This window comes from Grampus griseus, assembly GCF_964374135.1.
Source record: "Grampus griseus genome assembly, chromosome: 12".
Classification (NCBI taxonomy): Eukaryota; Metazoa; Chordata; class Mammalia; order Artiodactyla; family Delphinidae; genus Grampus; species Grampus griseus.
This window is the reverse complement of record NC_139006.1, coordinates 27,841,625-27,860,439: the sequence shown is the minus strand read 5'-3', so window position 1 is coordinate 27,860,439 and position 18,815 is coordinate 27,841,625. Positions and strand designations below refer to the sequence as shown.

Genomic DNA, 18,815 nt, shown 5'->3' with positions numbered 1-18,815 from the left:
GACCAACTAGAGGGGTAGGATAGGGAGGGTGGGAGGAAGACACAAGAGGGAGGAGATATGGGGATATATGTATAGCTGATTCACTTTGTTACAAAGCAGAAACTAACACACCACTGTAAAGCAATTATACTCCAATAAAGATATTAAAAAAAAAACAACCCAGCACAACCAAATAAATATATAAATATTTTTTTAAAAAGAACACAATATAAGCATTATATTTTAAAAAGTTTACAATTTTAATAGAAAAACAATTTTTATGACAGAGCTAAATATACAAGGTAAATTTAATTTTTAAAAAGAAAAATTAGTAAGAAGAATAGCAGAATTCTAGTGATAAAAGGACTGAAATAATATTTGGAAATAAACCATCTTTAAAGGAAAATATTAATTCATGCCAGACTCTATTAAAGTGCATAAAAAGGAAATTTATTTTAGAATTTACACCAAAGGCGCATTACAAGTACCTGTGTTACTCTGGCACAATAAGGTAGAAAGCCCAGCCTCAAAGATAACACGGCCTTGATCTCATATATTATACAGTCTGCCTCTTAGTACGTGCCTCATAAAGAGTTTGTTCCAGAAGTTGAAAACTACAAGCCAATTTCTCTGTCAATAGCTTTGTGAGTAATTCCAGCAACAGAGTAAAAGTCTAACTCATATCTCTCTAATCCTCTAAAGTCATGTCAATCTCTCAAGAAACTCCTGATTGTTTTCAATAAAAATTGATACAGGAGAGATATTTTCAGATTTTTTAAATAAGTGAAATCATAAATAGTTATCATATGTAAAAATAAAACAAAAAGTAAATTTTAGGATATCTTTAATTTTTAAAACATTAAATCATCTTATTTGTGATGGTGAATTAAAGTGATGAAAAGAATAACTTGCACAGCCAACAGTACACAGTCACTTTCCTAAGAAGCCCGGCGGGAGAAGGAACTGAACCGAGAGCTGTGCAGAGAGGCTGACGGACCTGCAAAGTAATCCATCAGGCAGCTTCTTACAGTCAAACTGCTACAGCCTCTTTCTTCAACGCTCACTGTGCTCAATTTAAAATCAAACATCGGCATGGAGGCGCTCACAGAGGCTTATTTTTCAGTGGCCTCACACACAATTCTGATTTAGATTTATCACATATACATCGATGTTTTTACCACAAAGGGAAAAAGAAAGAAAGAAAAACTGTGGTTTCAGAAGACGGACTCCATGAGAGGCTAGTAATGAATCCTCTGACCACAGAAAATCAGCCAGCAACAGACTGCCAATATTAATTACAGAAAACAATTTCTCAACATCATAACAAAAGGGTATGATAAATTTTTTCTAAAATACCCAATTCACTTTTATAATGAATCAAACTAACAAATATTTATAAATTATTTGTGTACTTTCAAGTGCAGTTTGTTTTGTTACTAATATTTATGCTTTTCTGGTACTAGTTTTTTCCCTGCTCCTGCATCCATATCTTCCCATAACTCTCTGGAAAGCCACAAATATCCCTATGGTTATGGGTAAACCACAAAAGTGGTAAACTCATCAAAATGTATTTTCATCTATGTAATAAATAAATCTGTTGTGAAGTTAAAGTCTCCTAACTTATATAAAATAATCCCATTAATCTATGAAAAATAATAATCATATTAATTTTACTATGGCTCAAACCCTTAGACAAATAACGTTCTGATTACCTGCTAATGTAAAGAAAACTGAGTAAATTTTATATTCATATTTAAACTACTGACTACCTATAAACAAAGTAGCATTTATTAAAATAGGATACACACTTAATTTATACTAACTTCCACTCAGATTTATATAAGTTTTTCATCCTTAATTTTTAAATACACACATCATGATTTTTTTCAAACATTATTAGTCAGGTATATACAAAAGTGAAATATGACATCCAAGCCAGACTGTGATTTTTAAAATAATGAACCTCTAAACAGCTAGTAATGTATCAATACAATGTGTAAAATTCCAATAAAATACAGGTATATTCTTATAGAAATGTTAGTTAGTCCTATAGTACTGAGCGATATTTACAAGCAAACATGATCCAAACAGCACATGCAGATTCAGGGTAAGTAAACACTCGGACACGAACTGCCAGTCGCACCTGGTCTCCACGGCAACAGATTATTTCTTCACAGAAAGGAGACCTACAGAAGAAAGAAAATGTATTCAATTAAGAAATGAATTTAGGTTTTACTTTCTTATTCCCAAGAAAGTCAGTATTTAAAATGATTTTTAGGGATAGGGAGGGTGGGAGGGAGACGCAAGAGGGAGGAGATACGGGGATATATGTATAGGTATAGCTGATTCACCCTGTTATACAGCAGAAACTAACACACCATTGTAAAGCAATTATACTCCAATAAAGATGTTAAAAAAAAAGATTTTTAAAAATCCTGTCTCTGGGGCTTCCCTGGTGGCGCAGTGGCTGAGAGTCCGCCTGCCGATGCAGGGGACGTGGGTTCGTGCCCTGGTCCGGGAAGATCCCACATGCCGTGGAGCGGGTGGGCCCGTGAGCCATGGCCGCTGAGCCTGCGTGTCCGGAGCCTGTGCTCCGCAACGGGAGAGGCCACAACAGTGAGAGGCCCGTGTACCACAAAAAAAAAAAAAAAAAAAATCCTGTCTCTGCTACCAATGGCTCTATAATTTTGGTAAAACTATTCAAATTATAAACTATTTCCTCATAGTCTATAAATTTTTAAAGTGACGCTATATAAGATCAGTGATCCTCAACTAGATTGCACCAAAACCATTGGGAAAATTATCCCGAACTCTCTAGAGCTACATTCCGGTCCTAATGAATCACAACCTGTGGCAGAAGGATGTATCATAAGAGCTGCCTGTGTGACTCTGAACTCATTCCTAAATGAGAACCATACTGATGGCTGAGATTAAGTCAGAAACATCTATGTTACAATCCACCTACCGAAGACATGTGGCAAAGGCGCGCCGCGCATTTCTATACACAAAGTGTATCGGGAACCCTTTAAATGTGTGACCATCAGGTACAGCCCTCCTGATGGCGTCCTGAAATTCTTCATTGCCCGCAGATATACTGGTTGTACGCTCAAATTCATAAGATGCCAGAGCGGGTGATAAGAGATAGGAAAGCTGGTCTTCCCAAACAGTAGTGAGGCCAAGATCCTACAGCAATCGAAAGGGAAATTGATTATTTTATTGATTTTAATAATTGATTATTTTACTGTATGCCAAGAGATTTTTAAAACCTGTCATAATTTTCTTAGCTTCCTATTATTATAAGGATACACAGAAGTAAAAATTATAAAAGGAACCTCAGGTATCAGGTTTTACTTCTTAGAGAAACAACAAAAATCGGCCAATGCAATGTTAGTGAAGGCTCCAAATCCTGTACTTTCCTTAATATCCACAAGACCATAAGGAATCATCCTACCGCGGAAGACAGAGTGTCACTGAATTCTGAGGTCACATTTTTTTTTTTTTTTTTTTTTTTTTGCGGTACGCGGGCCTCTCACTGCTGTGGCCTCTCCCGTTGCGGAGCACAGGCTCCAGACACGCAGGCTCAGTGGCCATGGCTCACGGGCCCAGCCGCTCCACGGCATGTGGGATCTTCCCGGACCGGGGCACGAACCCATGTCTCCTGCATTGGCAGGCGGACTCTCAACCACTGAGCCACCAGGGAAGCCCCCTGAGGTCACATTTTATTTAACTTTAAAGAGTTTAGCAAGGTTGAATCTGCTTAATTTGATTGCTCCCACCATAAATTCAACTGTAGTATGGGAAAAAAGTCAACAAACAATTGCATATATAATTAAGCTCAAATATTTACCAAGCATTTATTCTGTAAAAGGTACCGAAGAGCACAGGCTTTAGGCCCTCAGGGAACTTAAAACATGTTGAAGGCAATTCTAATGTCATTTATAATATCAAATGAACTATTGCTATCTAGACACGTGATTTTTTTTTAATGTTACAAACAAACTCAAAATTCTAAATATTTTGATTATCATAACAGATCTAATTTCACATTCAGTTACAACTGGTTTCAAGTGATTCCAAGGTCTATGATCACCTATACTTTTCCTCCGAATCCCACTTGCTGGTTTACAGACACCATTAACTTAGCTAGTGATCATCAATGGCATCCAGCTCAGTTTTGTTTTCTTTTTCTATACAAAGTAACTCTTACAATGTAATAAAATATCGGTTTCATTTGTGAACAGGAGCTAAGAAAACTAAAAGGCAATACAAGCAATGGAGGGCACAAGTCAGGGGCTTTGGCTTCCAGCAGTGCAGTGAGCTGGGGCCCTGACCCACCTATTGCTGCAAACACACTACAGATGCCACATTAAATACTTCCCAAAACATATTCCTAAATGCTTTGAGGAGTTGGCAAGTAGGTAAGATTTTAGAGGCCAAAGCTAAGAGTAATTGGGAGCCCAGAGAACATGCTTGATAATCAGCTTGCCTTTGATGGTCTCAAGGAACATGAGTATCAGGGCTCACCCAAGGTGGGGAGTCTACTAGGGAATCCCAAAAGGTGAATTAGAAATCAATCTTCTGTAGAAGTTTTGGACTCTAGTCTTTTGTTGGTTATATGTGTGGCAAATAACTTTTCCCACTCCAAGGCTGCTTTTTCACTCTCTTAATGATTTCTTTTGACGAACATAAGTTCTTAAAATAAGTTCTTAAAATATACTAATCTTTTCCTTTATGATTAGTTCTTTTTATGTTTCCTTTAAGGCCCTTTACAAAAGAAATCTAAATGACTAATAAGAAACTTGATCTCATCAGCAATCAGGGAAATGCAAATTAAAGACACAACGAGGATACCATCTTACATCTACCTACTTTAATGTAATAGAAAAACAAAACAAACTAAACAAACCTGGAAAAAAATGAATATGAAAAAAATTAACCCAATATTTTCAATGGGGAATGATGTGAGTAAGTACTTTAAAAAGAGGAAATCCAAATTCACAAAAGTCTGAACAAGTCCACCGTTCTTCATTTCTAGAAGGAAGCAATAAATTCTCGAAGTATTGGTGAGTTTAGAAATTTTTGAATCTCAGAACTTTATTCTCATGATTTTCAAAACTACAAGCTTCATAAAGGAAGGGATTGAATTTGCTTTGTTTAGGGCTAGAATATTGATTGGCACTATTTTACATGCCCCCCAAATTATTAAATACATAAACAAATGAAAAAACTGCAGGAAAGCACAAACATCAGTGTTAATTACCTTCCTGTGTTCGGACACGAGTAGCCTGAGCTGCATTTCAATTTCATTGCTTGTTACCGAAGCATCGATCGTGGACGCACACAGCGGAGGGAAGGGAGGGAGGGACGTGGTGGCCCCTGGAGCACAAACGGATTTAATTGCTTCCTCACTCATGGGTTTCCATTTGGACTCATCATTCAAATCAAATACACAGCTTTCTACTGAGTCAGAGGGCTGACAGTTTCCCAGGAACATCTGATGATTGAAAACACAACCGATTGTTCTATACGGGTACAACGGTTTGGGCTGTTCAGCAGCTGAAGGCTCATCAGGACTCGTAGGTTTGTGGAGGTACCTAAAAAAGGTTAATCATAATTTTATATAATAAGAACTTAAAAAATAAGACAACAGCAGCTTACTGAGGAAAAAAATTATTCTAACACTTAAGGTCATAACTATTTCCCAAGAGTACAGTTTAATACTTGTTTTTCTTTCTTCTATTTCCACAATTTGATTACTCTATGTTAACTGTATGGCACATCTTATGATATAGAACCAATTTTATTCCTTTAACACAAGAACATATTCTGTGTATAGCATTAAGATCAAAAACATTTATCATATAACAAAATAATTTAGTTACACATTTTTAGGTACAACTAATTAAAATGATTATCAACCAAGGAAAAAGAAAACCCAGGAAAATGAGAAGAGGGCCCAGGGCTGTGCCTTCAGGAACTCTCACATTTGAAGATAAAATGAAGGAAAACAGAGAACAGCCAAAGAGGAATAATGAAAACTGAAACACAGTGCTACGAGAGAAGCTAAGGAAGAGAATGTTCCAGGAAGGAGGGAACATTTCGCTCTTTCAAAATCTGATGACATTGAAAAAAAGTACAGTGGATTTACCAACACAGAGTTGGTAACCACATCAAATTTTCAAAAGAAATGATTTACAACTTGTATTTATTTTTAGGCTTAGGGACGATCATCAGGAAAAACATATGCCAGGACATCCCTGGTGGTCCAGTGGTTAAGACTCCACACTTCCACTTCAGGGGGCGCGGTTTAATCCCTTCTTGGGGAACTAAGATCCCGCATGCCACGTGGCACGCACGGCCAAAAAGAAAAGAAAAGAAGAAACATAAGCCAATTACACAAAATTAAAAATAGACATAATTCATTTTTTATTAATATCATGTTGGTAAAGAACATTTTAGGTGTACAAATTTTCTTAGAGTTTAGTTCCTAGCTATCTTACTTGAAGTAATTTTTTACATAACCAAAATTATCAATACGTGTCTTTGAGTATCATCAATACAAACAAAGAACCTATAGTTTACAACATTTACACTCTCATGTTAATATCCTTATAAACTTAGTTGACAAACCTGTGTCCTGTTAAACTCTCCCAAAAAGTGATGGTTCCATCAGTCCCACACGTCATAACCCACGCGTGGGACACTCCCTTGGCCTTTGTCCCGACACAGACAAAGGCTTCCAGCCCATATCCGAGAAGGAGGCTGCACAGGAGGTTGGCATGGTCTTCACAGTCTCCCTGGAAATGAAAGGAAGTAAAATTAACTATTTACTCCTTCATATTGTTTCCTCTTTAAATACAAAATTGCAAATAAAAAGTATTATTAAATTTTCACTTTTAATCATTAGTCCAGTGTTAAGCCAAAACAATGAGGGAAAAAAAGAACATACAAATTTTAAAAGCACCTATTTTACAAAGTCAGTGCCTACAAATCTGATAGTCATAATATGTACACTCTAAGATTCCAAAGTTTATAAAAAACTCATACAACATAGAAGGAAAGCAGTAAGAATTTAAAGATAAATAGCTAAAGGGCATGAACACACAAGCTGACAAATCATATAGTAGGAAATGAAAATAAACAGGAAAATACTCAAACTTAAATTAAAACAATGAATTAAAGTATCTATACATGATCGTTTTAAGGAAATACATACATAGAAAAAAATGATTGGATAAAAGAACAACAGAACACCAACAATAGCTACAATTAGCGTAGATTATATATATATAGTTTCCCCTTCTCTTGTCTAAACTCTCTTTGATAATGTTATATTACTTTCACAATTTTAAAAAATTATGAAACAACAAAAATAATAGAAAATATCTGATATTTTCTGTGAAAAAAGTATTAAAATTAATTAAACAGTAAGGCTATAATTATATGAAGATATTTAAGTGTAGGACTACAGGTAATATACAAAAGCAAAAATAACTATTGAGGTCAGTGTTAGAATGAGGGATGATTTCTTTCCCCCCAAATTTTGCATTAGTGGCTCTACACTGCTGTCTTTTAATTAACAATAATAAAACAAATAGCACCTTATAATTGTTAAATTGACTTTTGAAAAATATAATATCCAACCTTTTAGATCCAGTTATTTCTATACATGAGATTTTGTATTAGAAAAAAATTTCAAAATAACAATATAACCAAAGACATTCAATGCAAAAATTCATTCGCAGTGATATCAAAAAAATTGGAAGCAAGCCTAACTTAGCCAAAAGAAACAGTTCCTATGATGGCAAAACAGATCCTATGACAACAAAACAGTTAAGTAGATTTTGTATATCAACTCATGAAAACTTTATTCAGCCATTAAAAGATGGAGATCATAATGACTGTAGCAACACATAGGAAAATGTTCAAAACATAATGCTAATTTATAAAAGCAGGGCACAAAATTTTATTTATATCAATTATAATTATGGAAAAATCATATATACACAGGAGAGAAACATAAAAATATAAAATAGATGAAAAATAGAATTATGGGTGAAATTTCACCTTTACTGTTGTAAAGCTATTGTTTGTGCAAGAAAAATATTTTAAATAATTTTCAAACTTCTAAGTCAAGCTGTGCTATCTCTTCAAATAAACTCAGGTAAAGAAAATAAAACAGAGAATCAAAGGGGGTGATTATTTGTTTTACAAAAGAATTATTTAGATAATAATTTAAAATATGTACCATTCCTACTATATTTGAAATTTTTATTTTAAGTTTAAATCCATACATACAACTTCTGGGAACTACAACTTGGGAATAAATCAAAATAATTTTTTTGATAAGTAATGTTTAACTGTTTTCAATTGTCTTTAAAAAGCTTTCCAATTGACAAATCAATCTCTAATCTAAATGGTTTCTTGCAATGTATAAGCTTTGCCTTGTGAATACCCATATGTACTATTTACACAACTTCAGACTAAAAATTATTTCAAAGCAATAATACATTAAAGAAATTTATTTTTTCTGTTGTGTTTCAACAGAGTTCGAATGCTAAAGATAGTCTTGTTTTCATAATATCATCAAAATTTTAGAACACAGAAAATTAGAAAATATACCATAATATATAAAACTAGTTTACTGAAATCATTTACGTTCAACATCAATATATATACACAAATTCTTAAATATATACTTATATTTGGAACTAAATACCGTGCAATCCAACATTTTTTTTTCCATATTCAATTTGTAACTGCCATTTTCTCTTTAAAAAAAAAAAAGTACCGGGCTTCCCTGGTGGCGCAGTGGTTGAGAGTCCGCCTGCCGATGCAGGGGACACGGGTTCGTGCCCCGGTCCGGGAAGATCCCACATGCCGCAGAGCGGCTGGGCCCGTGAGCCATGGCCGCTGAGCCTGCGCGTCTGGAGCCTGTGCTCCGCAATGGGAGAGGCCCGCGTACCGCAAAAAAAAAAAAAAATAAAGTACCATCTAAGCAAATTTTAACCCATAAATAGTACTAAAAGACCATGGTTCTGGTCTTGGTGCTATATCTAGTTCACTGTTTACCTCTCCACCTTGGTTTCTGACACTATAGTGCTTGTAGGTCCCTACACCTCACAAAAATCACATTATGTTAAATAAGAAATTACTTGAGAAAATAAAGATGTGAAGTTTTTTTTTGTTTTTTTGTTTTTTTGCAGTACGCGGGCCTCTCACCGCTGTGGCCTCTCCCGTTGCGGAGCACAGGCTCCGGACGCGCAGGCTCAGCGGCCATGGCTCACGGGCCCAGCCGCTCCGCAGCATGTGGGATCCTCCCGGACCAGGGCACAAACCCATGTCCTCTGCATCGGCAGGCGGACTCTCAACCACGGCACCACCAGGGAATCCCGTGAAGTTTTTTTTTTTAATGTACTGACATTTAAATGTTAAGGAAAATGATGAAAACAAGATCGTGACTTGTTCAAATTTACAATACGTACTTTTTTCCGAAGTTAATTCTTTTACAAATATACCATAAACTCACAATAACTATGATGTACTGGTTTTTAGTTCTATTATGTGTGTAGGATACCTTGTTTCTACAGAGAAAGGCCAGCAGAGTGCACCACTGTTCCTGTTTACCTCCTCCTCCGATAACAGGGGCTCTTTCATAACCAAGGACATTAACAAATCTTGCTGCTTGCCTTGGAGTATCCAGAAGCCTCCCAGCTCGAAGTGGTTTAACATAAGAACAGACTGGTCTATTTATCCCATTTTCATCCTGGAGGAGAAGGGGAAAACATTATCTATAATGACAGGTTAATCATTCCCAATTTTAACACTTTTTCTTAGAATACATTAATAAGAGGAAGTAATTCTGGACACCACTTCTTGAGTGCTCACCTGACATGCAGCACTAGGCTACTGAGTGTTGTGCCTGCAATTTTTCTTTTAATCCTCATAACATCTCTTATTATTTTCATTTCATCAATAAAGAAACTGAAGCTACATGCAGAGCAACTAAGCCCATGTGCCACAACTACTGAGCCCTCGTGCCACAACTACTGAGCCCTCATGCCACAACTACTTAAGCCCACACACCTAGAGCCCATGCTCTGCAACTAGAGAAGCCACCACAATGAGAAGCCCACACACTGCAACGAAGAATAGCCTCCGCTCGCTGCAACTAGAGAAAGCTGGCGCACAGCAACGAAGACCCGACGCAGCCAAAAATAAATAAATACAATAATAAATAAATAAAGTTAAAGAAACTGAAGCTACAGCTATTACACAACAGAGCCAGGATTCAAACACTGAGCCATGTGACTCCAAAGCCTGTGACAGTAAGAACTTAAACCATCGTACGACCCAGCAATCCGACTCCTGGATGTACATCCAAAGCTACTGAAATCAGCATCTCAAAGAGATACCTACACAGCCATCCCAGGTCACTGCAGCATTATTCATAACGGCCAAGTTATGGAAACACCTAAGTGTCCATCAAGGGGTGAATGGATAAAGAAGGTGTGGTGTGTATGTATACACAACAGGACATTATTCAGTTCTTCCCTGTGCCATTTCTCTGATCCACTTCCTCCCTCCCTCCCTGTGCAGGTCCCCCCTCTGGTCCGGGATTCACAGGGCAGTGAATAACCGCACCCTAGACTATATAGACAGCAGGGAGCCAGTTATACCTCAACTGGTTTCTCTTCACCCTTGTCCTGACGTCACCTGCCCAGTCATTCAACGTATAGACAACGCTATTGGAAAGTCAGAAGCCACTTCCCGCATTTCCACCACCAGTCAACTAGGTTTCCCATTCTCAAGCTCCTCACCTAGAAACTGAACCATTTTTAGTCTGTTCTAAAATCTAGGGAATGTAGGTTAAAGCTAGACAAATGTATAGGATCTGAGAAATACTACCCAAAATACACTATACTCCTATGAAAGCACCTACTCGAGGCTGAATACATATAAAATATTTGAATGGTTCCTCAGAAGCTGTAAAAAAAAAAAAAAATGGATGTGATCATTTATCTTATGTTGGTTCATTAATAAGAGAAAATGGGCTTAGGATACAGAAAAAGTAGCGGCAGAGGGACTTCCCTGGTGGTCCAGCATTTAAGACTCTGCGCTCCCAATGCAGAGGGCCCAGGTTCGATCCCTGGTTAGGGAACTAGATCCCACATGCTACAACTAAAGATCCCGCGTGCCCAACTAAGACCTGGCACAGCCAAATAAAAATAAATAAATATTTTTAAATTATAATAAAAATAAACAACAGAGGCAGAGATACATAACTAAATTGCTGTAAAATATTGCTGATCACCAGCTTAGAGATATGGGTTAAATAAAATTATTACATGCAATATTGTTTGCCTTAAAAAAGTACCCTAACAAAAAAATACATGCCTACACTCCCAATTCTGCACATGAAAGTTGAATTTATATATAAATTGCAAAGTGTCCCAGTACTTAATTATTTAGTACAAAGTATCTATCAAGGACACACTCCAAGTTAAACAAAATGAGTTTTCATCTAATTTAAATCAAATATATTCAAAAAAGGTTTAGAAAAACAATTGAAAAAGAAAACCAAAATAAAACAAAGATTGTGTTATGTCACTCACCTACTTACTACTGTAAGAGAGTACTACAAATTCAGCATTCTATTTTATAAATAAACTTTCATTTGTCTGGAATAAATACATTTTACAAATTCAAGTTAAATGAAATTTACATTTACAACAGTAAATCTCAAATAAATACATTTTACAAATTGAAGTTAAATGAAATTTACATTTACAACAGTAAATCTCAAATACAGGTGTGAAGCTTTTCTCATACAACTTACAAACCTGTGCAAAAATCTTAACCAGCCGTGAATTGTGTGAGGGTCGAATTTGCAAATATTCTCTCCACCACTGCTTAGCATACACAAGAAATAAACGCTCTTTCTCTGCAGTTTTCTGACGTTCCAAAGCAAGCTTGAAATTTAAAAAATATATATCAATTTATATTCATTCTGCTTAATTAATTACTTCAAATATGTAACAAATCTCTGCATTTTCTCCATCGTTACCAGTACCCTAATCGAAGACACCACCATCGCTTGTCTGTAAGGGCCTCCTAACTGGTCTCCCTGTTCTCACACTTCCCAGGACAATCCAGTCTCCATACAGTAGTCAGAGCCACCATTTTTTTTTTTTTTTGAGGTATGCGGGCCTCTCACTGTTGTGGCCTCTCCCGCTGCGGAGCACAGGCTCCGGACGTGCAGGCTCAGCGGCCATGGCTCACAGGCCCAGCTTCTCCACGGCATGTGGGATCCTCCCCGACCAGGGCACGAACCCATGTCCCCTGCATCGGCAGGCGGACTCTCAACCACTGCGCCACGAGGGAAGCCCCAGAGCCACCATTTTTGACCCCAGACAAAAATTTTTAAATAATGATTCATATTGTCCTTCTCTTGCTTAAAACTAACAAATGATAATTTTCTAAAAAGAGAACACTTTCTACAATTAACAGGTAAATATACTACTATGAAAACACACACACAAAGAAGAGAAATTCAGGATTATTTACCTGTGTGTTCACTACTTCCTGAGATAATGTTTGATTGAGTGGTGGGTACATCTCAAGTTTTATATTTAAAATTCCCACAGAAACTTTTGATTCTGTGCCTGTAAATGTAAATAAATGTAACTTCAGAAGTTTTAATACTATATATATTTAGTCAATCAAAGTTCAACCAAAATAATTTAAGAATTTTTGTACTTTACCACTTACATGAAATAAAGATAATATTTAATGTCATCTTTAATATTCATATTAAAAATGAACCAAATCAAATTAGTTTTTATTTTGTTCAAAGGCCTTTATCTAGTTATAAGGAGATTACCTATTTTCTTAGCTTCCAAATCACATTTTAAAGGACTTTCCAGACCTAAAGAATTTATGATTCTTGATTTTTATCTTCATTAAAAACAAAGTCAAAGCAACTGGGTTTTTTTTCTTCTTCTTTTTTTTAGTATCAATAATGTATATGTGTCAATCCCAGTCTCCCAATTCTTCCCACCCCCCCCCTTGGTATCCATACATTTGTTCTCAACATCTGTGTCTCTATTTCTGCTTTGCAAATAAGATCATCTGTACCATTTTTCTAGATTCTGCATATATGCATTATTACACGGTATTTGTTTTCCTCTTTCTGGCTTACTTCACTCTGTATGACACTCCCTAGGTCCATCCACGTCTCTACAAATGACCCAATTTCATTCCTTTTCATGGCTGAGTACAAAGCAATTGTTAACACCTCATTCTCAGAAAATATTTATACATTTTGTCACATACAGTAAATTTCCATTTATCCCTTCCCATTTTTCACATTACATGTGCATACAAATTTTTAATCCATGCCTGGATCTAAAGAATTAGAAAACAAATATACTTCATACCAGAACTATTTAATATTTCTTTGATGAATCAGAAATTTCCAGGTCATTCTATGACTATTGTGTTAGGTCTATATTTGAAAACAAATAATAGGTATCTCTTTTGAGAATAAATATCCTGGGACTTCCCTGGTGGTCCAGTGGTTAAGACTCTGCACTCCTAATGCAAGGGCCCCGGGTTCAATCCCTGCTCAGGGAACTAGATCCCGCACGCTGCAACTAAGACCCAGCGCAGCCAAATAAATAAATAGATATATATTTTTTTAAATCTCCTACATAGAGCTTTCTCCCTACTATTTACTTATGGAAAAACGTATTCTGGGTTCTAACTTATCAAAATCTAAATTACTAAAGCTCTATTGTCCACTGGCCAAGTTTAACTCTGTAACCAAATTTCAATACCACAAGTATTGGGTCGGCCAAAAGGTTCGTCCAGGTTTTTCCATAAGATCTTTTTGATCAACCCAGTAATTGCATAATATGTAGTGTTTAAAACAGTGCAGGTTTTATTTTGTTTTTCATTCCACTAGCAAATATGTATTACGTATCAGGTAGCATGCAAGAGTCCAGGAAAACAATGGTGACAAGACAGGTACCATCTCCGTTCTCAAACAATACTACAATTGATACTGACATTGAGCAAATTAGCCCTTCTTTGAGCCCCTTTCCCACCTGTAAAAGGTTAGAAGAATACCTACTCCATGTTCTGCAAGAACCGCTGGTACAGGAAGGCCCTGGCACTGATGGGATGTGCAGTACTCTGGGCTGTGCTAGGATGGAGGTTGTCACGTATGGGTGAGTGCGTTCGTGTGTGTGTGAAGAATCTTAACTTTCTTTATAGCAAATAAATTTGGAGGAAAAAAACCGTCAAGATTTCTTTATGCATCTCACAGAAAAAAAATTTTTTTCCTTTAGACAAGGCCAGAGTGACTGTGAAGTTCTGTAACTGTAATTATAGAACTGTAATTACAGAACCACTGTAATTCCAATGAAACTCTTTTTACATGTTTCCCCCTTGGCTTAAAAAGGCATTTTTAAAATGTAAAATGTATTTACAAACCAACTGTGGCTATAAAAAGGTAACAGTGATATTAATCATCATACCTACACCCATAAGTTCCACAGTAAGATTGGTCACTCCATTTTCTGAGCCCAAAACCGATCGCCATTCAAGAAAATAGGATGCTACTAAAGTGGTCTCGGCAAATATGTCTGTTTTGATTAGCACCATATGAACTGGGTCACTTATTGATAACATTGTTGTTGAATCAGCCATTCTAGTTCCATCACCTAGTAACATAAACAAAAAAATTACACCACATTACATATCCAGTTAGACCAATGTAAAAGAATACATTCATTGAAAAGGATACTAATAATAAACAAATAAAATCAAACAGAGCAAGTTGGCAATGCCTCAGGAAGCATGCTACACAGACTGGGAATAAAAGTACAGTCCTATTTGTATCACTAACTTTTGAGAGGACTGGGGGAACTGTGACAAGTTACTTAGTTACTTAATGCATATTGGTGTTTTCTGACCTCTAAGAGGTAAGTCTGCTCTTCAAAAGTACATAAATAATATATGCTACCACAATAAAAGGCCTTCAAATATGTCAACATTCCCCTTTAATATTTCCCTTTAATAAAGGTACCATTATACCATTATTCCCCTTTAATAAAGGTATTTTAGGAATAAAATACCTTTATCCCAAAGCCTCTAGAAACAACCACTGTATTACCTACACAAAACTGAAATATCCAGCACCTTGGAGCTAGCAATTTAAGCCATTAACTGCCTTATTAAGGTAACATTTTTCACCGGGTAAAAAGTAACAAAATTTTAGTAGTGCATTAGCCATCTCAGTAATCTAAAATTCTGAACGTATAATTATAAAACTGTTAAGTTTACAAATATGTTATAAAGATTTTGATACTGACAACTAAAATATGTAAGATACCTTTACAGAAAGAAACAATGTAAAATAATTACAGTAATCAAGCATCATAATTTTAAAGTCATAAAAATGAGTAATAGATTCACATCTAAACTTTGATTGTAAAAGTTATGTGACATCATAAATCTAGCCATCTTTCATAAATGAGAAGGATCCTGTCTCATTCTCCACCTAACAAGCATTTAAATTTTTATTACTAAAGAACCAACCATTAAAACAGTCAAAAAATAATATTCAGGGAAAACTAATTTGCAAAAAATAAAGCAAGAAGGTAGGTGTAAGTAGTTTAAGTAGAAAAAAGCAGCGAGGGAAAAAAAATAAAACAAAAGACTGGGAGATTCATCCATTATAAATCTCTCCTTAAGCAGAAGTTGTTTATTGCAGAAGTTGTACTGCAATAAAACCTAACAAAGATTTACAAAATTAAATGGCAATTTATTATTGCTCCTTACCTAAATTTTCTCTGTGTACTTCAAGTAAAAAGCCATCATGAAAATCTGGTTCACAGGCACATGGAACAGGTTTAGAACGAAAACGTTGGTTTCGAAAATGTAAACATAAAGTAAAGGTTGAACAAGCTTGTCCTGGTAAAGGCTCAGGTTCTTGCAGATGTTCCAAGAAAGCTTTTCCACCCAAAACCTGAAGGTAAAGATACCTCCGTGTTGGATCAATATTAGCTGTAAAGTGTAGCAATATATATGAGGAAACTGCCAATTAACTTAAGCAATGTGATCAAGACAATAGGAAATAATAACTTGACAGAAATAAAACCAAAGACTAAATAAAGAGTAACATATTTACTAGATACCAGGCCCCTGTGTACCCCGCGAAGAAAAGATACCCAATACGATATCTTTTTCTGAATTTACACTCTGGCTACTTTCTCCCAGCTAGAAAGGAGTCAGAGCCAAGGTTTAGGATACCTTTATTTTTTAGTTGATTATCCAACATTCCTTCACCTCCACAAAGCAATTCAGTCAATTACCAACTCAGCTAGTATACTTGTTAGATAATTACATTGCCATTAAAAAAGCAAAGCTGTACAATTTATAAGATATATTAATAAAATATGAGAAACAGGTGGTCCTGTTTTTGCTTCCACCCAGCTATACATTAAATCTTCTGATATACTTCATGCAAAATAGAATCTAAGTTTTTTGGATGATTAATCACAAAAATATAAGTATCTCATTCTGGAAAAAAAAAATCGAAATGTTTTCTATCAAATACCAAACAGTACAGCCCATCAATATGCAGTACTATCCACAACTAAATTAATGTTAAAAAGAAATATACATACTTTTTTTTAACAACGTTGATTGTCTGTCAGTAAAGCCAACAGGTTGTTTTGGAGAGGAAGGGAGTTCTTGATCAACATTATCCTAGAATGGCAGAAAAAAATCAAAACAAATTAGAAAACAAAAATTATAGTTAAGCAAGGAAATGCCAATAATGGGACTAAGAACTGAACCAAAAGTAGATAGGATAAAATCCCCTCAAAATGTCCTTACTTTCCTAGCATAGTTAAAATAATGAAAAGCCTGCCAAAACAGTAATGCAACTGGTCACTCCTAAAGTCTAACACGAAGGAATTAATGTTCAAGCCATGTCCACAGAATGCTAAAACAAATTCTTAACACTTTACAAAAGGTTAAATTTTCTCCAAACCTCATATAACATCCGGCTTGTGATTCCACCAGGACCAGAACTGATTTTAATAAGGAAGTGACACATTCACACAGCAGAAGCTGTTACTAGGTCAATTTTTATAACAAATGAGTTTATAAACCTCAAAAACCAAAAAAGGATGCTGTACTAAAACACTTATTCCCTGGTGTATTATGAAGTCCATCCAATTTTCACAATATATTACCTAGGTATTGAGGTCACAGTCTCTCATTATTGCCTCAGTTTCAAAAGAAGACCTACTTACTAATTTGTGTACTGAGAGGCTATCACCTCACTACTGACCTATTTGTATGAAAAGATTTGAAGGTTCTTAGGCAGACAATTATTTTCTTAAAGAAACTGATAATTTGTTCATCTTAGAAAACACAGTGCCAAAAGAATGTGTTTATTTTAAAAATAAGCTTAATCTAGAAAAATTATAGAATATTAGTAAAAAAGAATTAGGTTGGAGTGAACTAATTTGACTAATATATATACTTAAAGTTACAGACCTAGAAAATAACAAGAGAAAACTCTCACTGCAAAGGGAATAATCAGGTCCATAACTCCAATTTCACTGAGGCATAATCCTACCTGCTCCATTCAAGAGTAGAGTAGCTCATACTTGAGACAAGGATATTACTAGACAAAATGGTCTTATTTAAAAAGTAGTTTTACTAAAAGGAGAGGCCCCAAATATGGACCCTACGAGCAGCAGTAAGCATGAGAATATACTTAGACTCTCAAATTTTTTCCTCTAAAAGATTACTCACAGTAACAAAATTAAGTTCTTTCATCACATCATCAATGATTCCCCGGCGTCTAAGGGCTTTGATCAAATCTTCCGTTGATAACTGTTGTTGATCAGGTGCCAGTTCTTCCCGTATGGTCTCAGCAAGGATTTCTCTTATCCTGCCATGGACATCCATCTATGCAGAAAACTCGCATTACGGCTTACAACGTTACAAATCAGTCAAAGATTGCCAACTAGCTAACCTCTTTCTAAAATACTGACCCGCCCCCCAAAAAATAATCATAATGAGAGTGTAGACTAAATTCAGAAAGACCTCTAAAGTAACAATAAATGTGAAACTGTCACCGAAATTCACTGAGAATAAAGATAACGTTTTTAAAAGGAAAAACACGTTTAAAGATGAATTTTTTAGTACGAATTCTAAAAATAAGCTCTACTGCTTATCTATTACCTTTGCTAGCATTTCCCCACAAATAACACTCAACCGAAACCAATTTTTTGAGAGTAGAGACCTGCAGGAGACGATCAAAGGCTAAGTGTCAGCTTTCAACTTTTTAGATGTGACCGTGAGTTAACTGACTGACCCTTTATGAATCTGGGGGACACAATGCCGTGTCAAGACCACGGCGGGGCTGAAAGACGCCGACACTCGGCACAGGCACGCGGCGGGCGGGAGGCGGCTGCTGCGGGGCCCCAGCTGAGCCCCAAGGACCGGCAACACTTCCACTCCAGAGCACCGACAGCCCCTCCGCCGCCACCTCCCCGGTGAAGCGACGGCCTGCTGCCCCACAGCTGTGCTCGACGCGACTCCGCAGAGCTTGCCTCCCGCCCCAGCCCGGACCCCGCCGCCCGCCCCGCCTCGCCTTGCTCAGCTGCTGGTGGATGAGCTGCTTCAGCTCGGACGCCTTCTCCGGAGGCAGCGACATGCTGGGCTCCCCTTCGGGCTCCCCGGCCGCCGCAGCGTCTCCGCGGCGGAGCGAGAGCCCGCGACCGCTCGACTCGCGCGCTCCCGGGCCGCCG

The 18,815-nt window shown here is 36.6% G+C and overlaps 1 protein-coding gene across 2 annotated transcripts; it reads right to left on the bottom strand.

Moving 5' to 3' along the window:
* Positions 1-357: 357 nt before the first annotated feature.
* Positions 358-18,803, bottom strand: CEP76 (centrosomal protein 76). 2 transcript variants are annotated; one of them, XM_082667979.1, is made up of 12 exons: positions 18,659-18,803; positions 17,815-17,970; positions 16,674-16,755; positions 15,826-16,050; positions 14,520-14,705; positions 12,547-12,644; positions 11,823-11,951; positions 9,557-9,745; positions 6,610-6,776; positions 5,240-5,573; positions 2,945-3,162; positions 358-2,165 (listed from the first exon to the last, which is right to left on the bottom strand). In XM_082667979.1, exons 1-12 carry the CDS (start codon positions 18,719-18,721, stop codon positions 2,027-2,029), a joined length of 1,986 nt encoding a protein of 661 aa, XP_082524105.1. In that variant the 5' UTR covers positions 18,722-18,803; the 3' UTR covers positions 358-2,026. The 2 variants fall into 2 exon arrangements, with proteins under 2 accessions (XP_082524105.1, XP_082524104.1); XM_082667978.1 differs by lacking the exons at positions 17,815-17,970; positions 18,659-18,803 and having other exon boundaries at positions 15,826-16,012; positions 16,674-16,708.
* Between the last annotated feature and the right edge of the window lie 12 nt (positions 18,804-18,815).

Bases quoted from the DNA above. Each gene is read 5' to 3' on its own strand.
- CEP76 (XM_082667979.1), bottom strand. From the start codon at position 18,721: ATGTCGCTGCCTCCGGAGAAGGCGTCCGAGCTGAAGCAGCTCATCCAC. The intron at 11,952-12,546 runs GTAAATAATCCT...TTAAATTTCAAG, and splicing joins AGGAAGTAGTGAACACACAG to CTTGCTTTGGAACGTCAGAA. The intron at 2,166-2,944 runs GTAGGTGGATTG...TTTCTTCTGTAG, and splicing joins GCCTTTGCCACATGTCTTCG to GTCTCCTTTCTGTGAAGAAA.